Here is a 27,114-nt window from a genome sequence, read left to right on the forward strand (position 1 = left end):
TCTGAAGAGACAAACAGTAATACACCATCCATGCCAATGTTCTTCCTTACAGAAACATTATTTTCTCACTTTAATAGGAAGTAGGCAACCAACAAGGAAAGAGTGTTTTCCAGTTACGACAAAATGAAAAGAACTATGTTGGGGATTGGTTCTAGTGTTTTGGCTTAATTCAGCTCCCCAAATCACACGGGAATCTATGTGTCCTGACAATGAGTGTTCCTGTCTCCAGTTGCCTTTTGATTGGCTAATAAAGTTACTAACAGCCAATGGCTGGGCAGGGAGATGGAGGCGGGACTTTTAGATTTCCTGGACAAGGGACATAAGGTGGAAGGAGGAGCAGAATCGACATGATGGGGAAGCAGAGAGTTTCAGAGAGTAATTATCCAGGCATGTAGGTGGCACAAGGGCCACTCCCTTGGTTGGGTCTGGGGTAGTAGAGATGAAATACAGATTTAACAAAGATTAACTCAGGAATATTGGAGGGGAAAGTGGGCTAGCCATGTGGAGTTAGGGAGAAGCCCAGCTGTTGTGCTGTTAGGACATATGAAATTTAGTGCCTGCGTTTCTGTCTTCATTTCAGGGATCCAGAGAACTCTGGTGGATGGCCTGAAGCACAACCACCCACTGGGAGTGCAGTGTGGTTTTACAGGTCACCATCACAGATGGCACCCAACATGGGGCAAAAGCTAAGTTTTAAAAATTGGGAGATTCCCGAATGGAATACACACGTGCTACGATGTAAGATTAGGAGGTGGGGAGAATTGGTTTCTCAGTGAGTCGAGCCCCTGCCCTGTGCAAAGAGACTGCTCACAAGTTAGGCAGAGACAACAATAAAGCTGCCTGCCTCCCACATCCAGATAAATAAAAAGAAGTATAAAAATACTTGTTTAAATGTTTTTAAGCATACATGGAATAAAGAAATCTCAGAGTTCATGTTAGCTAGGCTTTGGCAAAAGATATCCTGTGACCTTCCACCAGTAACATACACCTAGCAAAGACTATCTTTTCACGTATAGAAACAGCATAGAAATATAAGTACAGAACTCATGGGGCTGGTAAGATGGCTCAATGGATAAAGATGCTCGCTGCTAAGCCTGAAAACCTGAGTTCATTCCTGGGACCCACATGGTGGAGGGAGATTAGTGACTCCTGCAAGTTATCCTCTGAACTCCACATGCATGGGGCCACCCACTCACTCATCTATCCAACAACAAATACATGTAATAAACCATGCGTCGTCCTAAACCTGCCACACAGTCAGCAATGAGAGCAGATGGCTCGAAGACCAGGCAAACGCAGTCAGTTTCAGTGTGAGCTCCACTGCTTACCATCTAGGTTAGTTTCTTTCCCTTTGCCCAAACCACTTCCACATTCATAGGCGGGAAGAAGTGCACTACTACTGTACTTGGTCGGTGGAGGAGTAAATGAGATGGCGATTACAAACTGTACCCATGAATAAATGTTAGGTATTCTTGAGAAAATGTGAAAACAGCTATAAAAAAGTAGTTTTCCTCTCTCAGTCAGGGCACTGGGGAGAGATGGGATACGGAGGGAGAGATCAGTGGTAAAGAGCGTATGCTGTTCTTGCACAGGACCAGATTTGGACCCCAGCACCTGTATCAGGCAGCTTACAATCACCTATAACACCATCTCTAGGGGGATCTGACGCTTCTGGCCTCTATTTGCATTCACATGCACGTTAGAAACAAAATAAATCTTAAAAAAACATAAAAATTAAGGGCCAGTGAGATGGTTCAATGGGTATAGGTGCCTGCCTGCACGTTTGACATGAGCTTAATTCTGGGCACACAAGGCAAAAGAGAGAACTGACGCTTTCTAGTTGTCCTTTGACCTTCATCTGCTTGCCCACATACATAAGTACAGGTAATAAAATAAAGCTATTTAAGGCTATCAGTATAAACAAGAAACGTGATAAAATGTGGGATACAGTCAACTAAGCAAAAACTTACTTTATAGTTGCATAGTAAAATGTTCCAAACCAAATCCCAGAAGTTATTAGGTGCACAGGAATTAAAACTTTTCCATATTGTCTAAATGTTTTCTTAAACCGTTGATACAGACTGATAGATTTGTCTTGTAAAGGGTCTGTTTCTTCCTTCTTTTCTGATGGAGTTTCCTGGGATGTGGAACTGGAAGATAAAACCCTCTTGGATAAAATGTCCTGCTCCCATCGTTCCTGGCGAAGGGTCCCCAGCTGAGGCGGCTGAGCGTCTAACAGATTCCTTTGCTTTGCAAGGCACTGAACAGCAGATAAATGTAGCCACTGCTTTCGAAGGTGTGGTGTCCAAGCCACTCTGTATTCACCTCTATGCACAAGTAATGGTCCTTTTATGCGCCAATGGTGATCAAAGAGCCTGGCTTTCTGTGCTTCCAAGAATGTCCTGAGTGCCAGCCGAGACATAGTCCGTGGTACATTCCATTGCATTTTGAAGGACAGTGATGGGTTTCAGCTTCTACAGAAACTAGATTTAGAAAAAAAATTCTATTATACATAGACTTCCATTTTCAGTTACACTACCTAAAAGTTAACTATTGTCCTTAGAAATAAAAGGACAGACAAACTGGCACTTAACCTGTGGGAAAAATGGTAAGGTATATAATTTTAAGGCACTGGGATTTTAACATTTTTTAAACCCCATTCTTTAAACATAAGCAGTCTGTTTAGCAGACATCTTAGAGGGTAACATTAACAAGCACTTTCACAACTACAAACAGGATGTTTGTAACAACTCTTCTAATATATAAAGGATCAATGGAGCACAAAGCCTGAGTACAGATGTTTTGGTGCCATAATTCCATGTTCTTTGCTCTCAGATTCCAAGCTCAAGTCAACAAGTTAAATGGTGACTAGTTTAGCAGGGTTCTTGCGAGCAATGTGCTACTCTGATGTAAAGCTGCTCTGTTACTGCTCAGTCACTTCCACAAGGGCTAGGGTTTGAAGAGTTGTGATCAGTGCCAACGAGTCTGTAACAGCCTGTGAACAAGAAATAATAAAGTTGTAAATCACATACAATACGGATGATGATAAGAAACAGTCCGGTATTTATCTTCTACCCCTCCCCCCCGCCCCCTATATCAAGAGAAGAGAAAGGAAAAATAAAGATGTCTTATGACTTGACTTGGAGTTAGTGTTGAATTCTGAGATGACAAGGTACTTGGGAAGCAGGAGGATCCCAGGACGGGGGGCCGGGCTGGATACAAAGGGTGATCCTGTCTACAGAACTCAAGGGCCTGGAGAGATGGCTCAGCAGCTAGGGTACATGTTGTTCTTCCAGAGGACCTAAGTTCTGATCCCAGCACCTACACCTGCAGCTTACGCACATACAATAATGCAAAGATAACTAGCCTCCCTTCGCTCCATTGAAAGGTAAGATATAATTTTAAAATAATGTAGACTTCAGAAAAAGAAAGGCCTTAGCTTAATAGTATTTTTGAGCAAATTAGCCTCTTTAAGTGCATGTTTCTCAGTAGAAGGAACTGTAAGAGCTACTAAGATAGTTCTTACTTCTAACATTTTGAAAACAGCTGGTTTTATATTTTAAGTTGCATTACTACTAAGAGTCAATAAGATTTCAATAATAATCCAGCAGTTCCTGACATCTACTTTTACATGAAGATTTATTATCTGGAGTAGACAGCTGACAGAGAAAGCAAAGTCTGTCATCATATAAAAGCTTTTATTAATGAATTATCTAGCTTATAAGATCAACCTTATTTCCTCTCTAATAATTTATATCACTCCCTACCAGGTTCTCACAGATAACTCTACACCAAGTATTATATGGTAAGTGAAAATTCCACTATACATTCCCTTCATCATGGGGCATTCTGGCAGCATCCCATAGCATTACTACACTAATTGTAAAGGCTGCTGCTTTAGTTCTCGCTAAAGCTAAGCCTGATCCTGAATAATTGTCAAACATTGTTACTGCATATTTTTGGTGAGCATTGGTTTTGCATTGGCTCTGTAGTCTATCTACATAATGAAGTTAGAAGTATCCAGCCTGTATGTATTTGTTAGAATTCTGAATTTATACTTTTCCAGAGGAGTTTTATGGTCTTCATATCTCCTTACTGTCATTCATATCTCATGCTATGTGACCTTCTGGTTCCTATCTTCCACTTAAATTTGTAAAGACTTATTTGTATTTCAGTATGTACGTGCAGATACCGATAGAAGCCAGAAACCTGTGAGCTCTCTTGGAGCAGGAGTTGCAGGCAGTCTTCGGTCAGTCAACATGAGTGCTGGAGACTTGTGTCTACTTGGAAGACTGGCAAGTGCTTTTAGTGACCACGTTATTTCTCCAGACCATTTTCTACTTACATATTCCAGGGGTGCATTATGTCCTGTAAACACATAGTAGCTCAAGTGGAGTATTTTATCATGTGGGTCTTTACTGTCCATTCTTCCCTTCCCTTGAGAATTACTGGTGTGCCCTGTTGTCTCTTTGTAAAAGTCATGGGTACAAATATGCTTGTAGTAATGCTGTCCTAACTAACTTCAGCTATTTTGCCTTCTATGTTTATGTTCTTGTTAGTGCTTTTATCTGCGTTATACTCAGTTGGGGTTTCTTGTAATCCTTTTCAATACTGGCATGGCCAAAAGTCTTTGCCATTTATTTCACACTAATTTTTGAGCTCACTTGTGGAACCACAGGGCTAAAACACCTGTCGTTGGTCTTGAGTCTGTGCATTTGTAAATGTTGGTTTGTTTTTCAGTTACGCATTGTCTGGCTGGAAGCATGACTGCAGTACTTCTAGCATCCTGCAAGACAGTGGAGTGTTGTTCAGTGTCCCAGGACCATACAATTCTGGGGTCTGAGGGCTGCAACTCTCCATCTCACTTTCCCTTGAGCCTTCACTCCCAGCCAGGGTGATACCTGACCAGGCAGGGCTCTATGCTGATGTTGGGATGGTGTGTTCTGCCCCTGGGATTAATTCTGGCAAGTGTGTCTCCATCTTGTGTATCCCCTCCATGCAGAGCCCTGACCTGAAGCCAACCTCCCTGCTTTGTAAGCACTTTTTCTGAGGAACATATTTCTGGCCAATTTGGATACCTGCCAGTTCTTTTGGACTACCAGTAGAGCAACAGTACCATAACCATATACCTGTTTGACAGTCTGCATCCTTCCATACTTCCTAAGTTAGCTAAATACTTTTTTCAAAAAGTATATTATTTATTTGATGCTATGGGAAGTTAGTTTTCCAGAATCTTACTGGAATGAAATTGTGTTGTGTATGCATGTTCCTTGATCCCAAATAGCCATGTGCTATAATGACTTATAGCCTTGTGTATTAAGTTTTATAAGGTACACAAATAATCTTTCAATGTTTGAGTCTGCTGTTTGTCTCCCCAATAAAATTCTGTGACCTTTTGTAATTTTAGGATGATGTTTATGTAAGGGTATTTCTTCCAGTAACCAAACAGAACTTGACAGACTTTGTGCATCCTCTTTAGATATAGGCACTCCTACTGCCCTAATCTTGTTTTCTCCTTTTTTTTTTTTTTTAATTATTTATTATATGTAAGTACACTGTAGCTGTCTTCAGACACTCCAGAAGAGGGTGCCAGATCTCGTTATGGATGGTTGTGAGCTACCATGTGGTTGCTGGGATTTGAACTCTGGACCTTCGGAAGAACAGTCGGGTGCTCTTACCCACTGAGCCATCTCACCAGTCCCTTCTCTTGTTTTGATATGTGCCTGCCATTTGATGACCATGTAAGATCTAAAATTTAAGAGGTGTCTGGTCTTAGTTTTTCTCATTAATTCACACCCCACCCCCCATCACCTAGTCAAGGGACCATTCAGGCCTGATATTCTTTAAGTCATGCTACAGAGGTGGGAGGAATAATTATCCCTTCAGTGAGTAATGCTTTTCCTTCCGAGAATCCCTCCTCTGTGCATTTGCTACAGAACCACCACCACGGTCTGTTAAGTCTGCCCTCCTTCCTGCCGTGTGACTTTCCCTTCCTTCTCCTCTGTCTCTCTCTCAGATGCTGGTCTGCTCTTGTTTGGGCTTCTCCCCCTCTCTTTGAAGCCTTCCTCTCCTTCATGGGGCTGCTCACACACCACACACTTTCCTCTTCTCCAGCTTCTTCCCCTGGGCAGCTACCAAGATTCACAGATGGCAAATGGATGAACTTTTCCTTTCAAACTTACCTTATTTATTTACTTGTGTGTGTGTGTGTGTGCACACGCCCCTGTAAGCATGATGATGCCCCATGAGTGGGTGCCTGCAGAGGGCAAAAGAGGACACCGGAACCCTTGGGGCAGGACCTATAAGCAGCAAGTTTCCGAGGCTATGTGCTGAGGCCTGGACTTAGGTCCTCTGTATGAGCAGTAAGAGCTCTTAACTACTGAGCCATGGGGTGATGTGTGTGTGTGTGGGTGTGTGTTTTCTTTTAACTAATAACATTGTCCTTGAGCTTTTCTGAGTCTGTTTTTAAATTACACTTAAATTCTTTTCTTTTTTAAAATCAAGACTAACAACCTCAAGGACTCCTCAACAGTACAGAGAAGGAAGCCCTGATTTATCAGTAACAGTTGCAGGTCCAGAGTTTAATTACAATTTATCCTGAACCAATTTTTGTCTTCTTAATCACTCCTTGCCCATTTATGTGACTTAATAAACTCTGCCTATCAGGTAGAAGCCAGTCAAAAGGCTAAGAAGGTCTTCAGAGAGTATTTGAGGCCAATAGCAGAGACTTCCTGCTTTGTTGTAGCTCATTTGCAGGACGTTTCTACCAATGTATTTGAAAAGTGTCTTGACGTATGACTTCCTGTTTTCTGTTAATAAGAAACCGTTATTTACCTGGAACATGTAATCTGGATAACCCAAATCTGTGTTCCCATGACATCGTCACACTTATTTGGACCCATAATAAACACTTATCTCCTTTGGGGTAATGGATTTTTTTTGAGTCAACTCACTTTTGGCAGGTAGCATCTTGATGACAACCTGAACTTGCCATGAGAAATAAGCTCTAGGCCTTTGTTAGTATTCCCCTCTTCCTTAAAATGTAGCTACTAATATTGTTGTCATAGTAATTATTATGATTAAAGTATATTACTATACATTGTAGCTTCCCTTCTTCATCTTCTTATCCTGAGTTGCTCAAACCATGGCCACTCTCTTCATTGACCCATGCAATGAATCCTAGTGTAAAGGGCAGGGGGTAACATTATAAAACCACTGTTACCCCTTCTCCTTACTGTCATAATCAATACTCTGTGACCAAATATGTGACCCCCTTTCCTTTACACACACACACACACACCATATAATTCTTCAGAGGATAGCAACTAGATATCTTCTATTTCAAGGTGACTTGGACACTATACTCCAGTTAAAGTTAGATTTCATTGTACAAGGTTAGCATTACTCTGACACTAAAACCAGACAAGGATACAAGTAGTATAACTGGTAAACAAAGAACATTAAAATCCCTAACAAAAAACTGGCAAATCAATTCTAACTACACAGTCAAAAATTTATACAGCATTATAAGTAAGATTTACTACTGGGGTGCACTAATGGTTCAATATATGAAAATTAAAAAGACCTAACAACCAAATTAGTGAAAATTTTGATTATCTTATAGATATCTTTATATAGAAAAAGCATGTATTCAATAACTATCCCAAATAGATCAGGTATGGAAGAGTCAGTATTCAACACAAATTCTACATATAACAAACCTAAAGCCAATGCCACACTGAAATGAGGAAAGCCAGGAAGTGTTTCTTCTAATACCTGAGCACAAGGATATTTATTCTTTCAGTACAGCACTTTAGCCAAAGCAATTGTGAAAGGAAAAGAGATAAAAGGCATATGTATATGAAGAGAAGTAAAATTATCTTTGTTTGCAAATGATATGATCCGTAAGAAGAGCTAAGAGTCTACCAAAAGATTTGCAGAGTTGGCAAATTCAATAAGCTGTATGATACAAAAATTAACATATAAAGTCTATCATTTTTATCAATTAAAAACATGTATAGCCGGGCATGGTGGCGTACGCCTTTAATCCCAGCACTCAGGAGGCAGAGGCAGGCAGGTTTCTGAGTTCGAGGCTAGCCTGGTCTACAAAGTGATTTCCAGGACAGCCAGGGCTATACAGAGAAACCCTGTCTCAAAACCCAAAAAAACATGTATTCCTTGAGAATTGCACCTAACCCTGGCATGGACCCAGCTTTCTCCTTCCAGTAGACCTCCCTTTCTAGCCCATTCCTATCCCATTATGTCAGAAGTCTCAGGTACTGAGACACACTAGCTACCTGGCACCCCCAGTAGCCATACCAAATTGGAACGAAGGCCAGCAATTCACATTATCCTTCCTGTCCTCCATTATGATCTCCATTCTCCCCCTCAGCTCTGTAATAACCAGCTTGCAGCTCTGTAATAACCCCTCCTCCTACCTCAAGATAAGATCACATATCAACACCTAGAATCACTTTAGTTATCAAAACTCCAGATGCCTAGAAAACAGCACAAAAACCAGAAGTATTAACAGCCCAAACAATATGCTTCCACTAGAAACCGTTAACCCTGATATCTATTAACTAACTCGGCCGTGAGGAAGGATGCTTCCACTAGAAACCGTTAACCCTGCTAACTATTAACTAACTAGGCTGTGAGGAAGGCAATCTAGCTGAAGCATAGGACAAGGATTTCAGAACGGCAATTATGAGTATGTCATGGACATTCAAGAGAAAATGAGTGAATAGCATAATAAAGTCTGTGAGAAGAGAAACAGTGGAACAAAATAATGAAAACTATTCATGACATAAAAGAACTTAAAATGAATAAAGAAAACCCAAACTAAGAGAAAACTGAAGTGAAAAATTGAGAAAGTCAAAGAAAATTCTCAGAGATAAGCTTTACTAGCAGAGTACAAGATATGAAAAGAGAATTGTAAGTGTTGAAGACCAGGCAGAAGAAATAGATGTCTCAGTCAAGCAAAATGTTAAAACAAAACAAAAGAATAAATAACAACAACACCCACAAAACCCACAAAACAGGAATAAAGCACAAAGGAAATCCAGGACACTATGAAGACCAGATCCTCAAATGATAGGAACACAAGTCAAAGGCACAGAAAATATTTTCAAGAAAACCACAGACAAAAATTTCCCCAACCTAAAGAAGGAGGTGTCTTATCAAGTTATAGGATGCACACAGAACACCAAATAGACAAGACCAGAAAAGAAATCTCCACAACACATAATAATCAAAGCAGTACATGTGCAGAAGAAAGAACTTTAGAAGCTGAAAAGGGAAATGGCCAAGTAACATATAAAAGCAGTCCCCTTAGAATAACACGACTTCTCAGCGGAGATTCTAAACGCCAGAAGGGCCTGGACACATGACAAGCTTTAAGAGACCACAGATGCTAGAGTAGATTATCCAGCTCTATAGAAGGCACTAGAAGGAAAACTTCAGCCTGAAGAGGTTAAACACATCCAAGAAAATACAAGGGGTAAGTAATCAAAGACCAGTCCATCCAAAGAGGAGAAAACCCACACCACAACAAAGTAACAGAGAAACAATGAACACTGCTCATTGATAACTTTCAACATTAATGCTCTCAATTCCCCCAATAAAAAGAAACCAACTAACCGACTGGTTTAGAAACAGAATTCATCTTTCTGTTGCAGCCAAGAAACACACCTTAACATCAAGGAAAGACATACCTCAGGGTAAAAGGATGGAAAAAGATATTCTAAGCCAATGGGCACAAGAAGTAAACAGGCATAGCCATTTTCATATTTGACAAATAAAACTTCAAAACTAATTAAAAGAGATAGGGGAGGACACTACATACTCATCAAAGGAAAAATCCACCAAGAGGATGTTGCAATTCTAAACATTAAGGCATCAAACACACGGGCATTCCAGTTCATAAAGAAATGCTACTAAAGCTAAAATCACATACTGATCTTCACCTAGGATAGGGGATGACTTAATTACTCCACTGTCAACATTATACAAGACCTTCAGTTAAAAACTAAACAGAGAAATTTAACTTATCTAACTAAAACTTAGCATCATAGATCAAATAGGCCCAGTGTATATTTATGTAACATTTTATCTAAACACCTTCTTCTGAGCAGCCCATGAAACTTTCTCCAAAATTGACCATATACCTAGGCACAATGCAAGTCTTAACAGACACAAGAAATCTGAAATACCCTGAGATCTTTCTGATGACCATGGACTAAAAACAATAGAAAGTATAGAAATTCATGGAAACCAAACAATTCACTACTTAATGTAAAATGGGTCAAGATAAAAATAAAAAAAATTAAAATCTTCCTAGAATTGAATGAAAATGAATACACAACACACCCAAGCCTATGGGACACAATGAAGAAAGACTGTTCTAGGAGGCAAGTTCAAGCACTAGGTACAGACTTTTTAAAAAAAGTTAGAGATCTCATATTAATAACTTAATGTCGCACATGAAAGCTCTAGAATAAAAAGAAATAACAACCCAAAAGAGTAGACAGCATGAGATATTCAAACAGCTGAAATAAATGAAACAGAAACAAATATAAAGAATCAATGAATGGAAGAGTTGGTGGTTTGAGAAAAATCAATAATATTGATAAACCATTAGCCAAATTAACTAAAAGATGGAGAAGATCCAAATAAGTGAAGCAAAGATACAAAGGGGACCATCACTATAGAAACTGGGGGAATCCAGAGACCTTAAGAACATACTTTAAAAAATAAATCTGTACTCAACCAAACTGGAAAACCTAAAATAAATGAATACATTTCTTGACATATAAGACCTACCAAAGTTAAACTAAGATCAGATAAGCAAATTAAACAGACCCATAACCCCTGGTGAAATAGCTGTAATTAAAAGTCTCACAACTAAACTAAAGAAAGTCCAGTATTAGATGGAGTCAGCTGGAATTCTATCAGACCTTCAAAGAATTAACACCAATACTACTCAAACTATCCCTTAAAACAGAAACTGAAGGAACACTGGCTAATTCTTTTTACAAGGCCACAATTACCCTGATAACTGAACCACACAAAGACTTAACAAAGAAAGAAGACTATAGAACATATTCTTTATGAAAACAGATGCAAAATATAATAAAGTATTTAACAGAATCTAAGAACATATCAAAATGATTATCTACAATGACCAAATAGTTGTTACTCCAGAGGTGCAGAAATGGTTCAATATATGTAAATCAATCAACATAATCTACACAAATAGACTGAAAGATAAAAATCAAGATCAACTTGTTAGATGCAGAAAATGCTTGACAAAATCCTGTTGTAATTACTTAATCTCAAGGGTTTTCTACCCTTCCTTTTATCATTCAGTTCCCAGATAAAATATACACAACCTTTATATTTATAAGCCTTAATCAGCTCTAGAGCTGGGCAGATATCTATACTCTATGCTACTAGAATCTACTTCCCCATCAATAAACCCTGAATTATAACTTGCTATGTTCCATCTGGGCTGCTTTTAACTCCAACTGGCCAGCCCTCATGGCCATGTTTTCATAAGTCACCTACCCCATGGTCTCTCTCCTTTCTCGTGGTCTCCTCTGACTTCAAGCCTGGGAACTTAAACCCCACCTATCTCTCTTCTGCCCAGCTAATGGCTATAGGCATCTTTAGTCACCAATTAGGAATAACTTGGGGAGAGCAAGATTACATAGCACCATCTGTGTATGTGCAAATTCTCTTGTCTCTTGGGGACAACCAGACTGTGGGGGCCAGTGTTCAGCATTACAGTACATAGCAAAAGACCAAACCTCAACAAAATCCAACATCCTTTTAGGATAAAAGTCTTAGAAAAACTATAGCTACAAGCAAGCTCTCAGCTAATATCAACCTAAATAGACAGAAACTCAAAGCAATTCCATTAAGGTCAGGAACAAGGCAAGGTTGTCCACTCTCTCCATACCTAATTAATATAGTACTTGAAACTTTAGCTAGAGCAATCAGAAAACTAAAGGAAATCAAGGGATACAAATAGGAAAGAAGTCAAAGTATCTTTATTTGCACATGAAATGATTGTATACACAAATGACCCTAAAAACTCTTACCAGAAAACTTCTACAGCTAAGAAACATTTTTAACAAAGTAGCAGGATAAAAAATTAACACACAAAATCATTAGCCTTCTAAATAAAAATAACAGACTGAGAAAGAAATGGGAAGCAATACCTTTCACAACAACCTCAAACAAAACAAAGAGCAAAACAACACCACTGAGGGTTAACTCTAGCCAAGCAACTGAAAGATTTATATAATAAAAACTTTGAAATAATACAGAAAGAAATTGAAGAAGGCACGAGAAGATGGAAACAATCTTCCAGGCTCATGGATTGGTAGGATTAATATAAAGAAAGTGGCCATCTTACCAAAAATTGACCTACGGATTCAATGTAATCCCTCTCAAAAACTCCAAGACAATTCTTCACATAAAATGAAAAACAATTTTCAGTCCCATATGAAAACCCAAAACACCCAGGATAGTCAAAACAATCCCGAATACTAAAAGAACCACTGGGAGTATTAATATTATGCCACAGAACTACATAATAAAAACAGAATGTTACTGGTACAAAAACCACACTGGTCAATGGAACTGAAGATCTAGCCATAAGTTCACAAATTTATGGTTACTTGATTTTTGACAAACAAGCCAAAAATTCACACTGTACAAAAGACAGCATCTTCAACAATTGACGCTGGCCAAACTGAATATAAAATGAATGAAAACTTGTACAGCCACTATGGAAATCAGTGTGGCAGTTTCTCAGGAAGATGGAAATCAATTTACCTCACAATCCAGCCATACCACTCCTGGACATATACCTAAAGGACTCTACACTCTTCAACAGAGATCCTGGTTCATCCAGAGTCATTGCTGTCAGAACCTGAAACAGCCTAGACGTCCATTAACAGATTGTGGCACATTTATACAGTGGAATATTATTTAGCTGTTAACAATAAAATTATGAAATATGCAGGTAAATGGATGGAATTATATATATATATATATATATATATATATATATATATATATATATAAAATTCCAAGTAAGATAACCCAGACCGCAAAGGAAAATAATTGTTTGTAGTCTCTTACATGTAGATGTTAGTTTTTAAACATTTGATAGACATGCTATTACCCATAAAACCACAGAGGTTAGGTATAGAGTAAGGGAGTAGGAAGAAAGGAGCTCTTCCAAAGGAAAGGGAAGTAGAATATATAGTCATAGAGGAACAGGGGATAGAGGTTGGAGCAGGAGGATTAAGCAGGGATGGGGAGGGAAGATGGGGGTAAGGGAGGGACTATGAGAAGACCATTAACACTGAGAGCCATTTGAGGGGTTATATGGAAGCCTACTAATGTAAAAGTATCTTAAAATATTTAAACACATGAAAGAAATCTAAACAGTCATCAAATAATGCAACTAGACATCTTTTACCTTCAAATGAAGCCTCTAGTTCTGGGAATGGGTTTCGCCTAGTTGAGTTGTTGGCTTAAGGGGCCCCATAGAAACTCCCAAATATTTCAGGTTTTTGCCAAAGCTATTGTCATCTATGAACTGATGGTAAGGCCTCAATACCTACCTATTTCACTGAAAAGAGAGAAGTTGAACTACAACCTAACTAGAACCTTAACTCCTACTGAGTACTGTTCAGTACTGGAAAGTGTTTTTACCAGCTACAAACCCTGCCATCTACAATGGTGACCTGCCTGCATGATGGTGCAAACATAGGAGCAATCAACCAATCTCTGATTGGACTAAGGCCACTCCATGAGGTGGAACCGAGGCTCAGCTGACACTGCCCAGGTGGCTAAGAACAGGAGACTTGCTAGGCCATGGGCCTAGGGAAAGCTATGTAGTATTGCTCTGTTAAAGGAACATAGCAATAACATGACTAATAATATTCTGCTATACCCACAGATCAGCCCTTCGCTTAGTTATCATCAGAGAAGTGTCCTCTTGCAGCAGATGGGAACTAACAGAGACCTACAACTGGACAATGTGCAGAGTGAGAAACTTTGAAGCAGTCCTAAATGGAATGTCTCCCCTCACCTCAGGACTCAGGGGGCTATGAGGACTGGAGGCTGAAGGATTATAAAGGCCAGAGGACAGGACTAAGAAAACAGTATTTTCCAAAAACAACAGGACTAACACACATAATCTCACAGGGACTGCACATGTTCCAGCCAGATAGAGTCCCAACTCTGGGAGAGGGACATGAACACGAGCTGGCATCCCTAACCAAGAAGCTATCCTCAAAAGACATCTATTTGCAAAGGAAAAATCAGTTTTGTTCAATGTTTTGTTCACTGTAGGGTAGCCTCATGCCCAACGGTAGATGGTTAACAGAAAATTAACTATGGTATTTTTGTAGACTTTGCTATTTTGGCATTTTATTACATATTGCTGCTGGGCCAATCTTTGTTTTACTGACCTTTTGCTTATAAATTATGGTTTCTGATTTTGTGCTTTTATATTTTCTAGTGTGTATGTGTGTAGGTCTATCTGTCTCTGTGTTTTTCTTCTGACTTTTCTTTGTTCTTTTTATTTTTTTTAATTCTGGTTTGTATTTATGAGACAGGGTTTCTTTGTGTAGCCTTGGCTGTCTTGGAACTTCCTCTGTAGACCAGGCTGGTTTCGAAATCAGAGATATGCCTACCTCTGCCTCCTGAGTGCTGGGATTAAAGGCGTGCGCCACCACTGCCCAGTTTGTTGTTGTTGGTTTGTTGTTGTTGCTTGCTTGTTTGTTTGCCTGTCGTCCTCCCCTGAGAGAGATGGGGCAGCAAGGAGAAAGTTGGGTGGGTAGGGAGGTGGAGAGAATCTGGGAAGAGCTGGAGGAAGGGAAACTCTGCTCAGAATATATTGTATGAAAAAAATTAAAATATTTCTAAACAATCCCATTCACAAACAACTTGAGACTATATTTAATGAAGGAAGAAAAACAAAACCCTTTACACTTATAAAACCTTTAATGAAAGAAATTAAAACACACACCAAAAGAAAAGGCTTCTATCAAGGACCAGCAGAATTATCACTGTTAAAAATCTCTACAGTATTTTAAACAATTTAGTGGAATCTCTATTTTTTAAAAAAGAAAAAAAGCCCAGTCCCCCCCTCCCAAAAGGCTCTCAAGCACAATCCTAAAATTCACAGGCAAACATGAAAGACCCAACAGGAAATGTGATCCTGAACAAAAGGAGAGCTGGAGGCATCCACAGAGCTGCACTAATCAGAACATCTTGATCTTTTTTTAAAAAGTCAGATACCTACGAGACTGGAGAGATGGCTCAGGGATTGGTCTTTCAGAGGATCCAAGGTTTGCTTCCCCAAACCCACGTGGCAACTCAACTGTCTGCTATTCTAGTTGTTGAAGCCGCTGCCCTAGCATACAGAGCTTGTAGGCATTGCTATTCTAGTTGTTGAAGCCGCTGCCCTAGCATACAGAGCTTGTAGGCGTTTTGTTCCATGACGGCCTGTGATTCCAAATTGTTACTGACACAGAAAAGTAGCTTAATTCAGAGCCGAGTCATGCTGACCACATACCCTATTTATTATGTTATGTATGTTCTGAGGTTTGTTAATCTTAAGAAATTCCACCACAAGTTCCACTCAGTATCAACCAAAATAGAGGTCAGCTTAAACTGTTGTGTCTAAAAATGACAAAAACAAAAACCTTGAAAAAAGGTTGGTTACCCTGCAGCCCTCCTCTCACGGGCTTATGAGCTTTTTACGGTCCTTTGCCTATATAAACTGACCCCGAAAAACATTTGGTGTTGTAGCTTTCCGCTCCTGAGTCTGAGCTATGTCTCTGATCAGTCTTAGGGTATGTGTTCAATAAATTACCCTTGTCTGACTGAGATCGGTGTATGTGTGGTTTGTAGGGTGACTTCTGGACCTTGACACCAGTTCCAGGGATTCTCACATCTTCTGGCTTCTATGGGAACTAGGCACATATGTCTATATACATACATACAGGCAAAACACTTATATAAAACAAGCAAATGGACAAACTTAACAAATGCTAAAAGAAACAAGCCACAAAACTAAATGGAACAAAATAGCGAGCCTAGAAATAAAACCCTCATATCTATGGCCATCTGATTCTTAATACAGGTACCAAAATTAACACTGGAGAGAAAAGACTGCCTTTTCAATGAATGATACTGGGAGTATCTTCTATAAGAAGACAATTCAAACTTAACATCTTGCTCTCATTTAATACCATCTTATACAAAAACCAGACTAGCCCGGGCTATTCAAAGAGATCCAATGCTAAGGAAAAGCGAACAGAATTCAGCATGTGGCAAAGCTGTCAGACTGCTAGACCAGCAGGCATAAAATTCTAAGTAGGAGAAATAAAAATGGCTATGACAAAGCTCAAAAGTATTCATCATTCTTAACAATCAGGGAAATGCAAATATAAATAAGGTTGAGATTTCACCTAACCACAGTCAAAATGGTCGAGATCAAAAAGTGATAGCACATGCTGGCAGGGCTGTGCTCAAAGAGGAGCCCACAGTGACTGTTGGTGGGGATGCAAAGCAGAGCAGACACTCTAGGAATCACTATGAAGAAACCTCAATAAAGTAAAATAATGCCCCAAAAAACCATCGACACTGCTGCTACCAGAAACAAAAACAAAGCTCCCTAGGTGTCACTGGGCAGTAGTAGCACACATCTTTAATCTCAGCACTCAGGAGGCACGGGCAGGCGGATCTCTGAGTTCAAGGCTAGCCTAGGCTACAGAGCAAGTTCCAGGATAGTCAGAGCTACCCAGAGAAACACAGTCTCAAACCAAATGAAACCAAACCCCTACATGCAATCCCCAGCAAGGCATAAACCATGTGTGGTGGTGCACACCGACAATTTCAGCACTGGGGAGGTAGAAGCCGGAGAACCAGAAGTTAAAGTATGCTCAGTTCTATGTAAAGGGTATCAGGAAGTGGAAGGTAGCTAAATCCTGTGATGGAGGAGATAAACAGATTAAAGATATTAAAGGGAATTAAAGGAGTGGTGACCTGGGGCATGATCCTACCCAGTTAAGCTTCCATCTTGTGAACAGGATATTCCTCAAGGTACTTTGGCACCTATTCTAAATTTACAATGCCTTTGTGGTTGTATGTGGATAGTTATATCATGTTTCATTTGGATATAAGGAGGTATGTGTCAAGTTGACAAGAGGTAGATTCTGATGACTAATTTTGGTTAACAACTTGACTATATCTGGAATGAACTATAATCCAGAAATGGAGGGCACACCTGTAAACCAGATCTTGCAGTAAAAAGATGACAGCATGTCCATGATCCAGGTCTTGAGTCCGTAAGACACAGGCCTTTGATACAGATCTTGATGTGGGATGTTACATGCTGGATCAACACATGCTTTTAATCCAGATCTTGATACATAGTGGCAATGCTTATATTATAAAGATCTATTAAAGAACAGCTTAGGCCAAGACAGGATGATACATGCTTTTAATCCTAGTACTCAGGAGACAGAGGCATGCAGGTTTCTGAGCTCAAAGTCTGTTGGGTCTGCAGAGCAAGTTCTAGGACATCCAAACTTAGGCAGCGAAGCCTAAGAAACCTTGGAAACCAGGAAACTGGAGAAGATGTAATTGAACAAAAGGGCCATGTTCCAGGTCCAGCAAGCAGAAAAACTTGCCAGTTTTGGCAACATGGCTGTAGCTTTAGAGTCAAGAATAGAAAGGGTTATAGAATCACCCTCTGCTACTTAAGGAAAATCACAGGGGCCAGATGTGTTGGCAGGGGTGTCCCTGCATAGAGGCTCAGAGAGGCACTGCATGAAGCAGTAAACCTAAAGTTGCCTTGGACACCCCAAGATGTTAGAGATGCCAAAGCCAAGGAAAGCTGCTGACAGGGAGTGGGACCAGCCTGAGAGAGAACTGTGCTGCAGTCAACACAGCTGAAAGCACCTGGAGACCTGAAGAGCCTTCTGACATCAGCTGTGGTGATGCAGAGTTTGGAGTTTCCCAGCTGGCTTTTGGTCTTGCTTTGGTCCAATGTGCTTTGGTCACTGTGCTCCCTCCCCACGTTTTGGAAAGGCAATGCACACCCTGTGACGTGGAAGCATGTGAGCTGCTTTCTGATTTTGACTTTATAGGGGATTATAGTTAAGAGAGCATTAATCTCTTAGCAGCAACTTTGAACCTTTCAACATTGTTGAGACTATGATAGACTATGGGGACTTTTGAAGTTGGACTAAAAGCACTTTGCATTATGTTATGGCTACGAGTCTATGGGGGGGGAGGGAATGGAATGAGGTGGTTTGAATAGGTTTGACTCCCATAGATTCAAGTGTTTGAATGCTTGGCCCATGAGAAGTGGCATTATTAGGAGGTGTGGCCTTGTTGGAGGAGGTGTGTGACTGTGGGGATGGGCTTTGAGGATCTCCTATGCTCAGGCTCTGCCCAATATGAAATGCAGTCTCCTCCTGGCTGCTTTTGGATCAAGATCTAGAACCCTTAGCTCCTTCAGCACCGTGTCTGCCTACAGGCTGGCGTGCTTCCTATCATGACAATGGACTAAACCTCTGAAACTGTAAGCTAACATCAATTAAATGTTTGTCTTTATAACAGTTGCCTTAGTCATGGCATCTCTTCATGGCAATGAAACCCTAACTCGGACAAAGGGTAAGGATGTCACTTTGCATAGTATTTTTATTCACATTATCATGATATATTCCTTTAAGGTCTTTTTAACTTTACAGCATTTCTTAAACTACAATTGATACCATGTGTCTGCATGTGAAATCCGAATATGTCTGAAATGAATTAGCACAAACATATCCCTGGTTCCTGAAAATACTTGGGTAATGTCCCCCATGACCGACATCATGGATCATCAATGAAGGAAGCCAGGACAGGGACTCAAACAGTGCTGAGACCCGGAGGCAGGAGTTGATGAAGAGGCAGGAGCTCATACAGAGGCAGGAGCTGAAGCAGAGACCACGGAGGGTGCTGCTTACTTGTTTGCTCAACCTGACTTCTTATAGAACCCAGGACCACCAGTCTAGGGATGGGACCACCTACAATGGGCTGGGCTAGCCATATCTAATTAAGAAAATGCCTCACACGATTGCCTCCAACTGGATCTTATGGAGGCATTACTTAATTGAGGCCCCTCCTCTCTCATGACTCTAGCTTGTGTCACGTTGACACAATACTAGCTGGTACAGGTGAGCAGGTACAGATGAGCAGATGGTATCTCAGGCAAGAGCAGCAGCCCTGCTTCTTTCCTGTCCTGGCAGTCAGTCTGCTGTCCTACCTCTGCCTCCTACAGCAGAGCTCTCTACTGCTTTAGGTCAGTAACAGCAAAGCACCATGAAATATTTAGTAAACACCTCCTATTGCGACACGCTGCTTAAGTGTCACTCCCGTAGTCCTTCCAGGGCTATGGGCCAGAGTGCACTGTTCTCTGTTGAGCCTCTTATACCAAAGTAAAATAGTCATAAGATGTCCTGTGGCTATTTAATTTATGAATTAAAACATTCATTCCTGGAGGGAGGAAGCTCTTCTGACTCAGACAATGGAGGCTCCTCACTGAGATAGACTTGGATAGAATTGTTTCTTTGTCCTCACTTTAGGTATTTGCTTATTTATGTCTCTCCAGGAAAAGTCATGAAACTAAATAAATGTGTTTTTATTGACCAAGCACTGGACAGTACACAGAGCTCTAATCCTTTGACATAAAGAACAGTTTTGTAAAATATGGTCACCATCTTCAATTTAGTTTGGAAGGTAAACATTCCATGATAGGAGAGATACTTATCAAGTATGAGTTATCAGCCTAATGGATACTGAGGAGGGAAAAAAAAAGGAAAATAAGAAAATGGTGTGAACTTTAGTGATCACATGATGATTACCCAGGCTATGTTTAGGAGGACAACTTAGACTCAATGGAGATAAGCCGGATGGTTCTTCTAGGTCCAGGCAGAAGTGGGGGGTGGAAAGGTACAGAGAGCATGTGGGAAGATCCATTTCAAGGTGCTAGTTTTGGCTTATAGTTGCAGAAATTTACTTATAGTTCCCTGGCCCACTGATTTTCCCACCACAGAGAGGCAGAACAACATGGCAACAGGAGCCTATAAAAGACTTTACCTGCAGTAGACAGGAAGCAAAGAAAGAAGGCATGGAGACCAGGTACAACCTTTGAAAGCCATCTCACAATGACCTACTTTTCCTAGGCGTTCACTACTTTTCCAAAACAGCACCACCTGCTGGGTACCAAGCATGCAGCACCCATGGGGGACATTTCATACTCCAACCATAACAAAGGGAGATGAGAATTAAAGCTAGCATTGCCAATCACAATTGTAATGTACTTAAAGAATTACAAGAGACTCTGATTTGTAAGGAACAACCTGAAATTATGAATACTATGTTAAAAGCAATATTCAGATAAAAATACAGCAGAATGGGGGAAGTGAACTTGGTGGTTCCTGAGACTATATTTCATTTGTAGAGATCTGTCCTAAACAATTATCTAACCACTCAGTCTTTGCCCTTTGAGTCGTATACACAGAAACCTGCTGACAACAAAACAGAATGATTTGAATTTAGAATTTGGAGTTACTGTTTTCTGTATTGCATGATATGGCATATTATTTACCATTATATATAAAAAGTTATTCAAATTATCAGCCTGAGGAGCTAGATAAGAAATTTCTTCATTTTGAAAACCCAGAACTGACTTAATCAATTACTTACTCTTATAAACTTGTTTCTAATTTTAATGCATTATAAACAGCATTCTATTACAGAATATTCTATTATAAAATTTGTCCACTTTTAAAAATCTTTAAGAAGTATCTATAAGCAGAATTACAACACTAGTGAGTGCCTTATGGCACTCAATCCTCAGTTGTGTGGTTCTAATTCTACGTGACCAGAGCTTCAGGGTACTGTGTCACAGGATGACACAGCGTATGGGAGTGCTTCAGGAAAGCAAGTGTGTGAGGATCACAGCAGGGCTCTACACTTACAAAGTCACACTGCAACAGCTCTCTTCAAACTTCAAGGGCCAATACCAAAGTGTTAGTATATCTGCAAGTACTGGATAATAAAAACAATTTTGGATCCTTTTAAGGGAAAGGGGGCTTTAAAAAGCCCAGTTAACTTTAAAAGCTAACTATTATCTCAAACATCGCATTATCTCATGAAAAACCTCTACCTCACAAATGGGAAAAATTCCTGGTCATATAGTCTCTAATAAAACCAAGTACAAGGGTTGTTTGTTTTGTTTTGTCTTGGTGTGTGTGTGTGGCTAAATAGTTAGACAAAAGTTTCACATGAAGAACTCAAGAGCAGCCTTTTGTGGCAGTTTCCTGTAACAGTGGCAATGGTCTACACTCACTATGTTCTATAAGACTGGTGCTAGTCACAGGCAGCCTACTCAACCCTTGGTCTGACTAGTGTGACTTAGAGAACCAAACATTTCATCATTACAAAAAAATAAAAAATAAAAAAAGTCAGAGATTACTATTATAAACAGCAAAACTTTAGTTGCCAAAACACCTTTTACTTTTAGAAACCCCATTTTTTACTCACTTCCTCCAGCCTCAATATTGGAATCTAATTAAAACTCCACATTGGGGGAGGGGGAACCTGCAAGATGAATCCTAAGGGCCCTGGCAGCCAAGCCTGAGGGCCCATGTTTGATCTCTGGAACTGATAGAGTGCATGGAAAGATCCTTGCAAAATACCATTTGACTTCCCATGCTGGATTCAGTGGCTCTCTCTCTCTCTCTCTCTCTCTCTCTCTCTCTTTCACACACACACACACACACACACACACATACACACACATATGCCAGGATACACACACATGTGCATGTGTGTTGGGGGGGGTGTGGAATAAAAAGTCCACTGGTTATTGGTGTGACTGTACTCTGAAGCTCAGTCCAAGTAGAGTTACAACTGCATACATAACTGGGTATTAACATGGGATGACTGTTATTGGTTCAGAGTGGACTTGTTTGAGGACACTTTACTGGGATGTGTGAGGTCTTTTTCCCAACCAAACACAACAAAGACTACAGAGATTTTGACAACTTTTCAGTGTCCTGCCTTGGAGCCAACTAGCATGGGCAAGGCAGAGTTAGAGCTCTAGGACATGAAGTGTTTCCTTGCCTGTTAAACTCTTTGTTCTTGTTTCCCTTACAGTTAGAGCCAATTAAGTCCATCTCACTACCTGAAGCAGGAGTAATCCACTGGTAAAGCCAGGTGTGTGAAAAGCTATCACCTGCTCTGAGCTGCTCCAAAATACACATATTTCCATCTGTTTCTTTTTTCTAATTCATATTGCTAGACTCTTTAAGCAACATTTATGATACGAAGTCTTTTACATACGAGTTGACTAAAGATTATTTTTGAATATTAATCCACCTGTTGCCTGAATTTTGAATTTCCCCAGTGCTTATAGAATGATTTTAGTTTGAAAGCTAGTCCAACTATGTTGTAGATATATTGTGAAGAAAAAGGAAAGAGTGTATCTTAATTAGGGTTTCTATTCCTGCACAAACATCATGACCAAGAAGGAAGTTGGGGAGGAAAGGGTTTATTCAGCTTACACTTCCACATTGCTGTTCATCACCAAAGGAAGTCAGGACTGGAACTCAAGCAGGTCAGGAAGCAGGAGCTGATGAGAGGCCATGGAGGGATGTTACTTACTGGCTTGCTTCCTCTGCCTTGTTCAGCTTGCTCTCTTATAGAACCCAAGAATACCAGCCAGCCCAGGGATGGCACCACCCACAATGGGCCTCCCCGTCTTGATAACTGATAGAATTCCTTACAGCTGGATTTCATGGAGGCATTTTCTCACCTGAAGCTCCTTTCTCTGTGATAACTCCAGCTTGTGTCAAGTTGACACAAAACCAGCCAATACAGTGTTTAGAAATCTACTGTCCAAAGTTTGTTTATAAAAAAGGGTATGGAGGTCAAAGATCTATTTTGAATTGGATGACAGAGCAAAAAAACAAAAAAAAAACCAAAAAACAAAACCCAAAAAAACAGCAACAAACAAACATTAAAAAATCATACCATTGAGTTGTTTGATAATACAAAGGTTAACCAATTTGTATGAAAATAAGCAGGGGCCAATGCATTAGAATATCATATTTCAAAGTTATTTGCTATGTTCAAGAAGAAAACTTAAGAGTTCTCTAAAGTAGGAATGGTATTTCCAGAAGCTAAAAGTCTACAGAGATTCTTACTTTCATGTTAAGAATTACTTTTGAAAAAATGAATCAGGATTGAAGATTCTATTTTTGCCCCCAAATACTCTGATGCCTCAGTTTCTTGACTTCTTATCTTTAATAATATCACCCTATGATACACCTCAGTCACCCCACTTTATAAACCCTTTGTACATTTTCACAGGCATTATCAATAGCTATATTCCACCGTGAACTCCTTCACGGCCATAACTGCCTACATCTCTGTCACTTGTTCTAGACCAATGTTATTGCAAAGGAAGGACTGAAAGCCAGGGAACTAAGGTGACAAGGAGGAAAAGCCTGGGAGACAGAGGAGGCTATGCTCCTGGGATCTTCTGTGCCTACTGAGGAAGGCAGGAAAGGAGAATGATGAAGGCATGCTGCTGGCTAGTGTCCTTTCTCCATGACAGTGTCAAGGATTCCAGCAAGAGAATGCTCCCCAGCGGAGCAGCCTTCCCAACTCAATTAATGAAATTAATAAGCTCCTGCATACCCAAAGGCCCATCTCCCTCAGGATTCTAGATCCTGTAACTGAAGGGAGAGGCTATACAGATGAAAGGAGGCCATAAAGCCGTTTCAACTAAAGGCAGACTGAGAAAAGGAATGTGAATCCAGTCAGACAAACTAAAACAATCCCGCCTTCAGAAGACTGCGGCTGGGATAACCCCAGACTAGCCTATGCTCTGTGGGAAAGCCAGGCTTGAAAAAAAAAAGTAAAGAAAAAGAAAACAAAAAGGTCAGAAGGGCAAAAGGAAGATGTTTATGGTCTCTTATCTTCCCTTTCTTTCTGACAATAAGTATCAGCCTTACTCTCCTTGTTTCTTTACTTTCCTTCCCTCATTAAGGAATATCTTACCATGCACTACACCTTGGCAATTCCTTTATTCTCTGAGTCACTGGCATTTCACAGAGTATCGTTTTGTTTCCAAATGCCCATTAATGCATTTTCTTAGTGGATGTCTTCAGTTATAGTTTTTTTTTTTTTTTTTCTGCAGATACTATTCTATGTTAGTGCTGGGAATTGGGCTCAGTGTCCTGAGCATACAGCTATAGTGTGGAGTACATTTCAATTCTACTATCAGCCAGTTCTGCTTGGATATGGAAAACATTTCAACTTCAAAGAATAGGGGTAATTCAAATACCTAATCATGGATCCCATCCCAGAACATTCTCAATGCAGACACTTAAGTAACATGAAAAATGAAAGCAACATGACTTGTTCACAACATACTCATTCTATAGTAATGAGTTCCACTGTGAGTGATGTAGATGGAATTTCAAACGATTCTAAAGAATAATTGTAAGAATGTTCAACAAAATCAAAGACAACATAATGCTTTCAAAGAGAATATAAGCAATCAGAGGGATGAACTAAGTCAGGAAGACAGTATGGGATATGAAAAGAGAATTCAATAAAGAAACACAAACGCTGGGGCTGGAGCAAGGGCTGACTCTGTAAGGCCTGGAGTTCTGATACCCAGAACCTATGTGAGTGCTGGGTGGGTATGGGGGACCACTTGTAATTCCAGACTGGAAGAAAGTCAGAGGGATCCTCAGAGCAAGCTGGTTAGCCAGACTAACATGGGTGAGCTCTGGGTATGAGTGAGACCCTGCCTCAATGAAAATATCAACCTTGGGACTCTACATGCATATTCACACACATGCATGCTCACTTGCACACAATGTAAACATGTATATACACAGCCATGCACACACACACACACACACACACACACACACACACACACACACACACGAAAATGGGAGAGGGGCAACAGACATAAAAAAACAGAAATTTTTGAAAACTTCAATATGCCAAATAAAAATTTCAGTGGAAATTCCCACTAATAAAACAAAGACAGAACATTATCCTGGAAACAAGGTTGATGAATTAGAACAGTCAGACAAAAATAATAAGAAAGGCAGAGCTTGTGGGATCTATGTGCCAACATTAAAAATCAAAGACAGAAAGCAAGAATCAAGATCCAAGATTGTCCTATGATGTCCCAATGCCCACAGCTCTACTCAATACATAAACACAGACACCGGCATAACACACAGAGTCCCCAGAGATATTAAAAATAGCAAACATTCTTATTTGTAGAAAAGGGAATCTTTATACACTGCTGATGGGAATATAAATCAGCTTAGCCAATGCAGGAAAAAAAAAAAAAAAAACCCTACCATACTGATTTAGTGATACTACTCCTGGCAATACATGTGTGCATGGGCATGCATGCACGCATGTACTCGGGCACATACACACCCTGAAACAGGAGAAAAGCTGCAAGCCCATACACTACAAGATACTTCCACATTTGTGTTTACTGCATCACTACTTACAGTGGCCAACTCTGGACCTAAGTGTAAATTAACAGATGTGGGAAATGTGGCACATATACAAATAATTTTATTTAGACATAAAGTACAAAACTATGAGGCTAAAATGATTGTGCAGTGGATAAAGTGTCTGCCTGCATTTGTGATGACCTAAGTTAGACTTGGCCAGAATGCATGCAAACACTTGTCCCCTCGATCTTGAATTTCAGTGACCCTACAATGAGATGGGAGAACAAGGGACAATCCCCAAACACTCGGGTATGAAAAAGAGACGACCATGTCGTGAGCAAGGTGGAAAGCAAGGGCTGACAGTCAAGGTTGTCCTCTGACTTTCATATATCTTCCTGCCTCACATATGCAACACACACGCACACACACACACAGAATATGAAATACTGCTGTTTGCCAGGAAATGGATATAACTGGAGATCACTGTGTTACATGAAATGTGCCTGACTAAGAAAGACAAATATTGCTGTGGTTTTTGCTCATATGTGGACCCTAGATTTTATAGATAAAAGTATGTAAACAAGAGTATGACATCAAAATCAAAGTGAGAGTATCTTAGAAAAGGAAGGGGACAGGTGGGAGGGGACAGGTGGAGGATATAAAGACAGAAGATGGTCAAACATATTGAAGTTTAAAAAGTGTCTATGGAATCCGTCCGTTACAATGACAATGACTTTACATCAATAAAAAGCATTTTTAAATGTCACCTCTAGAAACAGTACATCTGTATAGTCAGTTTTTTTCCAGCAATTTAAAACCAACAGGAAAGTTAAGACACAAGACTGAAACATTTATAACTACATTTAAGTTAAAATAGAGGTTGTTATTGACAGTAATCACCTTAAAAGTCAACAGGTAACCATACCTTCAAGATACCCTAACAACAAACCCTGAGATTAGTGTAACATAGCCTGAGTTGACACATACAGTCACCATGGTCAGATTCCTCAATTAAATATCCCTTGCAACCCTCGGGGGGAAAAAAGATTTTTTTTTTTTTTTCTGCTTTAAAGAGATATAAACTTTCAGCACAGAGAGACACAGGTAAGCAGGAGAACTGTCACTTTCTGGAGTGACTATTTAGAGAAACAAAACCAAACTCTTTTACACTTTTTCTGTCACCACAGAACAAGATCATTCTTAAGACACTCATCTACATCTTAGAAACAAAATCATGTTTCAAAAACTACACTCAATTTAAAAACAAACAAACAAACAAACAAAAAAACCCCCACACCTTAAAAGTGCACCCTGGGGGCTAGAGAGATGGCTCAGTGGTTAAGAACACTGACTGCTCTTCCAGAGGTCCTGAGTTCAACTCCCTGCAACCACGTAGTGACTCACAACCATCTGTAACGGGATTTGGTGCCCTCTTCCGGTATGCAAGCATACATTCAGGCCGTGCAGTGTATATCTACAAAATCAATCTTTGAAAACAAGTGTTCCTCTGAGAAACGTACTCACTTTCTTATAA

At 40.0% G+C, this 27,114-nt stretch overlaps 1 protein-coding gene across 1 annotated transcript in view; it reads right to left on the reverse strand.

Annotated features, from left to right (window-relative positions):
* Mims1 (mitochondrial inner membrane scaffold 1) overlaps nucleotides 1-27,114 on the reverse strand; it is a 35,030-nt gene that overhangs the window by 6,144 nt on the left and 1,772 nt on the right. Inside the window, exon 2 of the mRNA XM_021150246.3 lies at nucleotides 1,971-2,483. Coding sequence (XP_021005905.1) covers nucleotides 1,971-2,446 — 476 coding nt within the window. The 5' untranslated portion in view covers nucleotides 2,447-2,483. The remainder of the gene's footprint in view (nucleotides 1-1,970; nucleotides 2,484-27,114) is intronic.

The sequence above is a fragment of the Mus caroli genome, unplaced genomic scaffold, assembly GCF_978045245.1.
Source record: "Mus caroli unplaced genomic scaffold, Mus_caroli_1 scaffold_19, whole genome shotgun sequence".
Taxonomy (NCBI): Eukaryota; Metazoa; Chordata; class Mammalia; order Rodentia; family Muridae; genus Mus; species Mus caroli.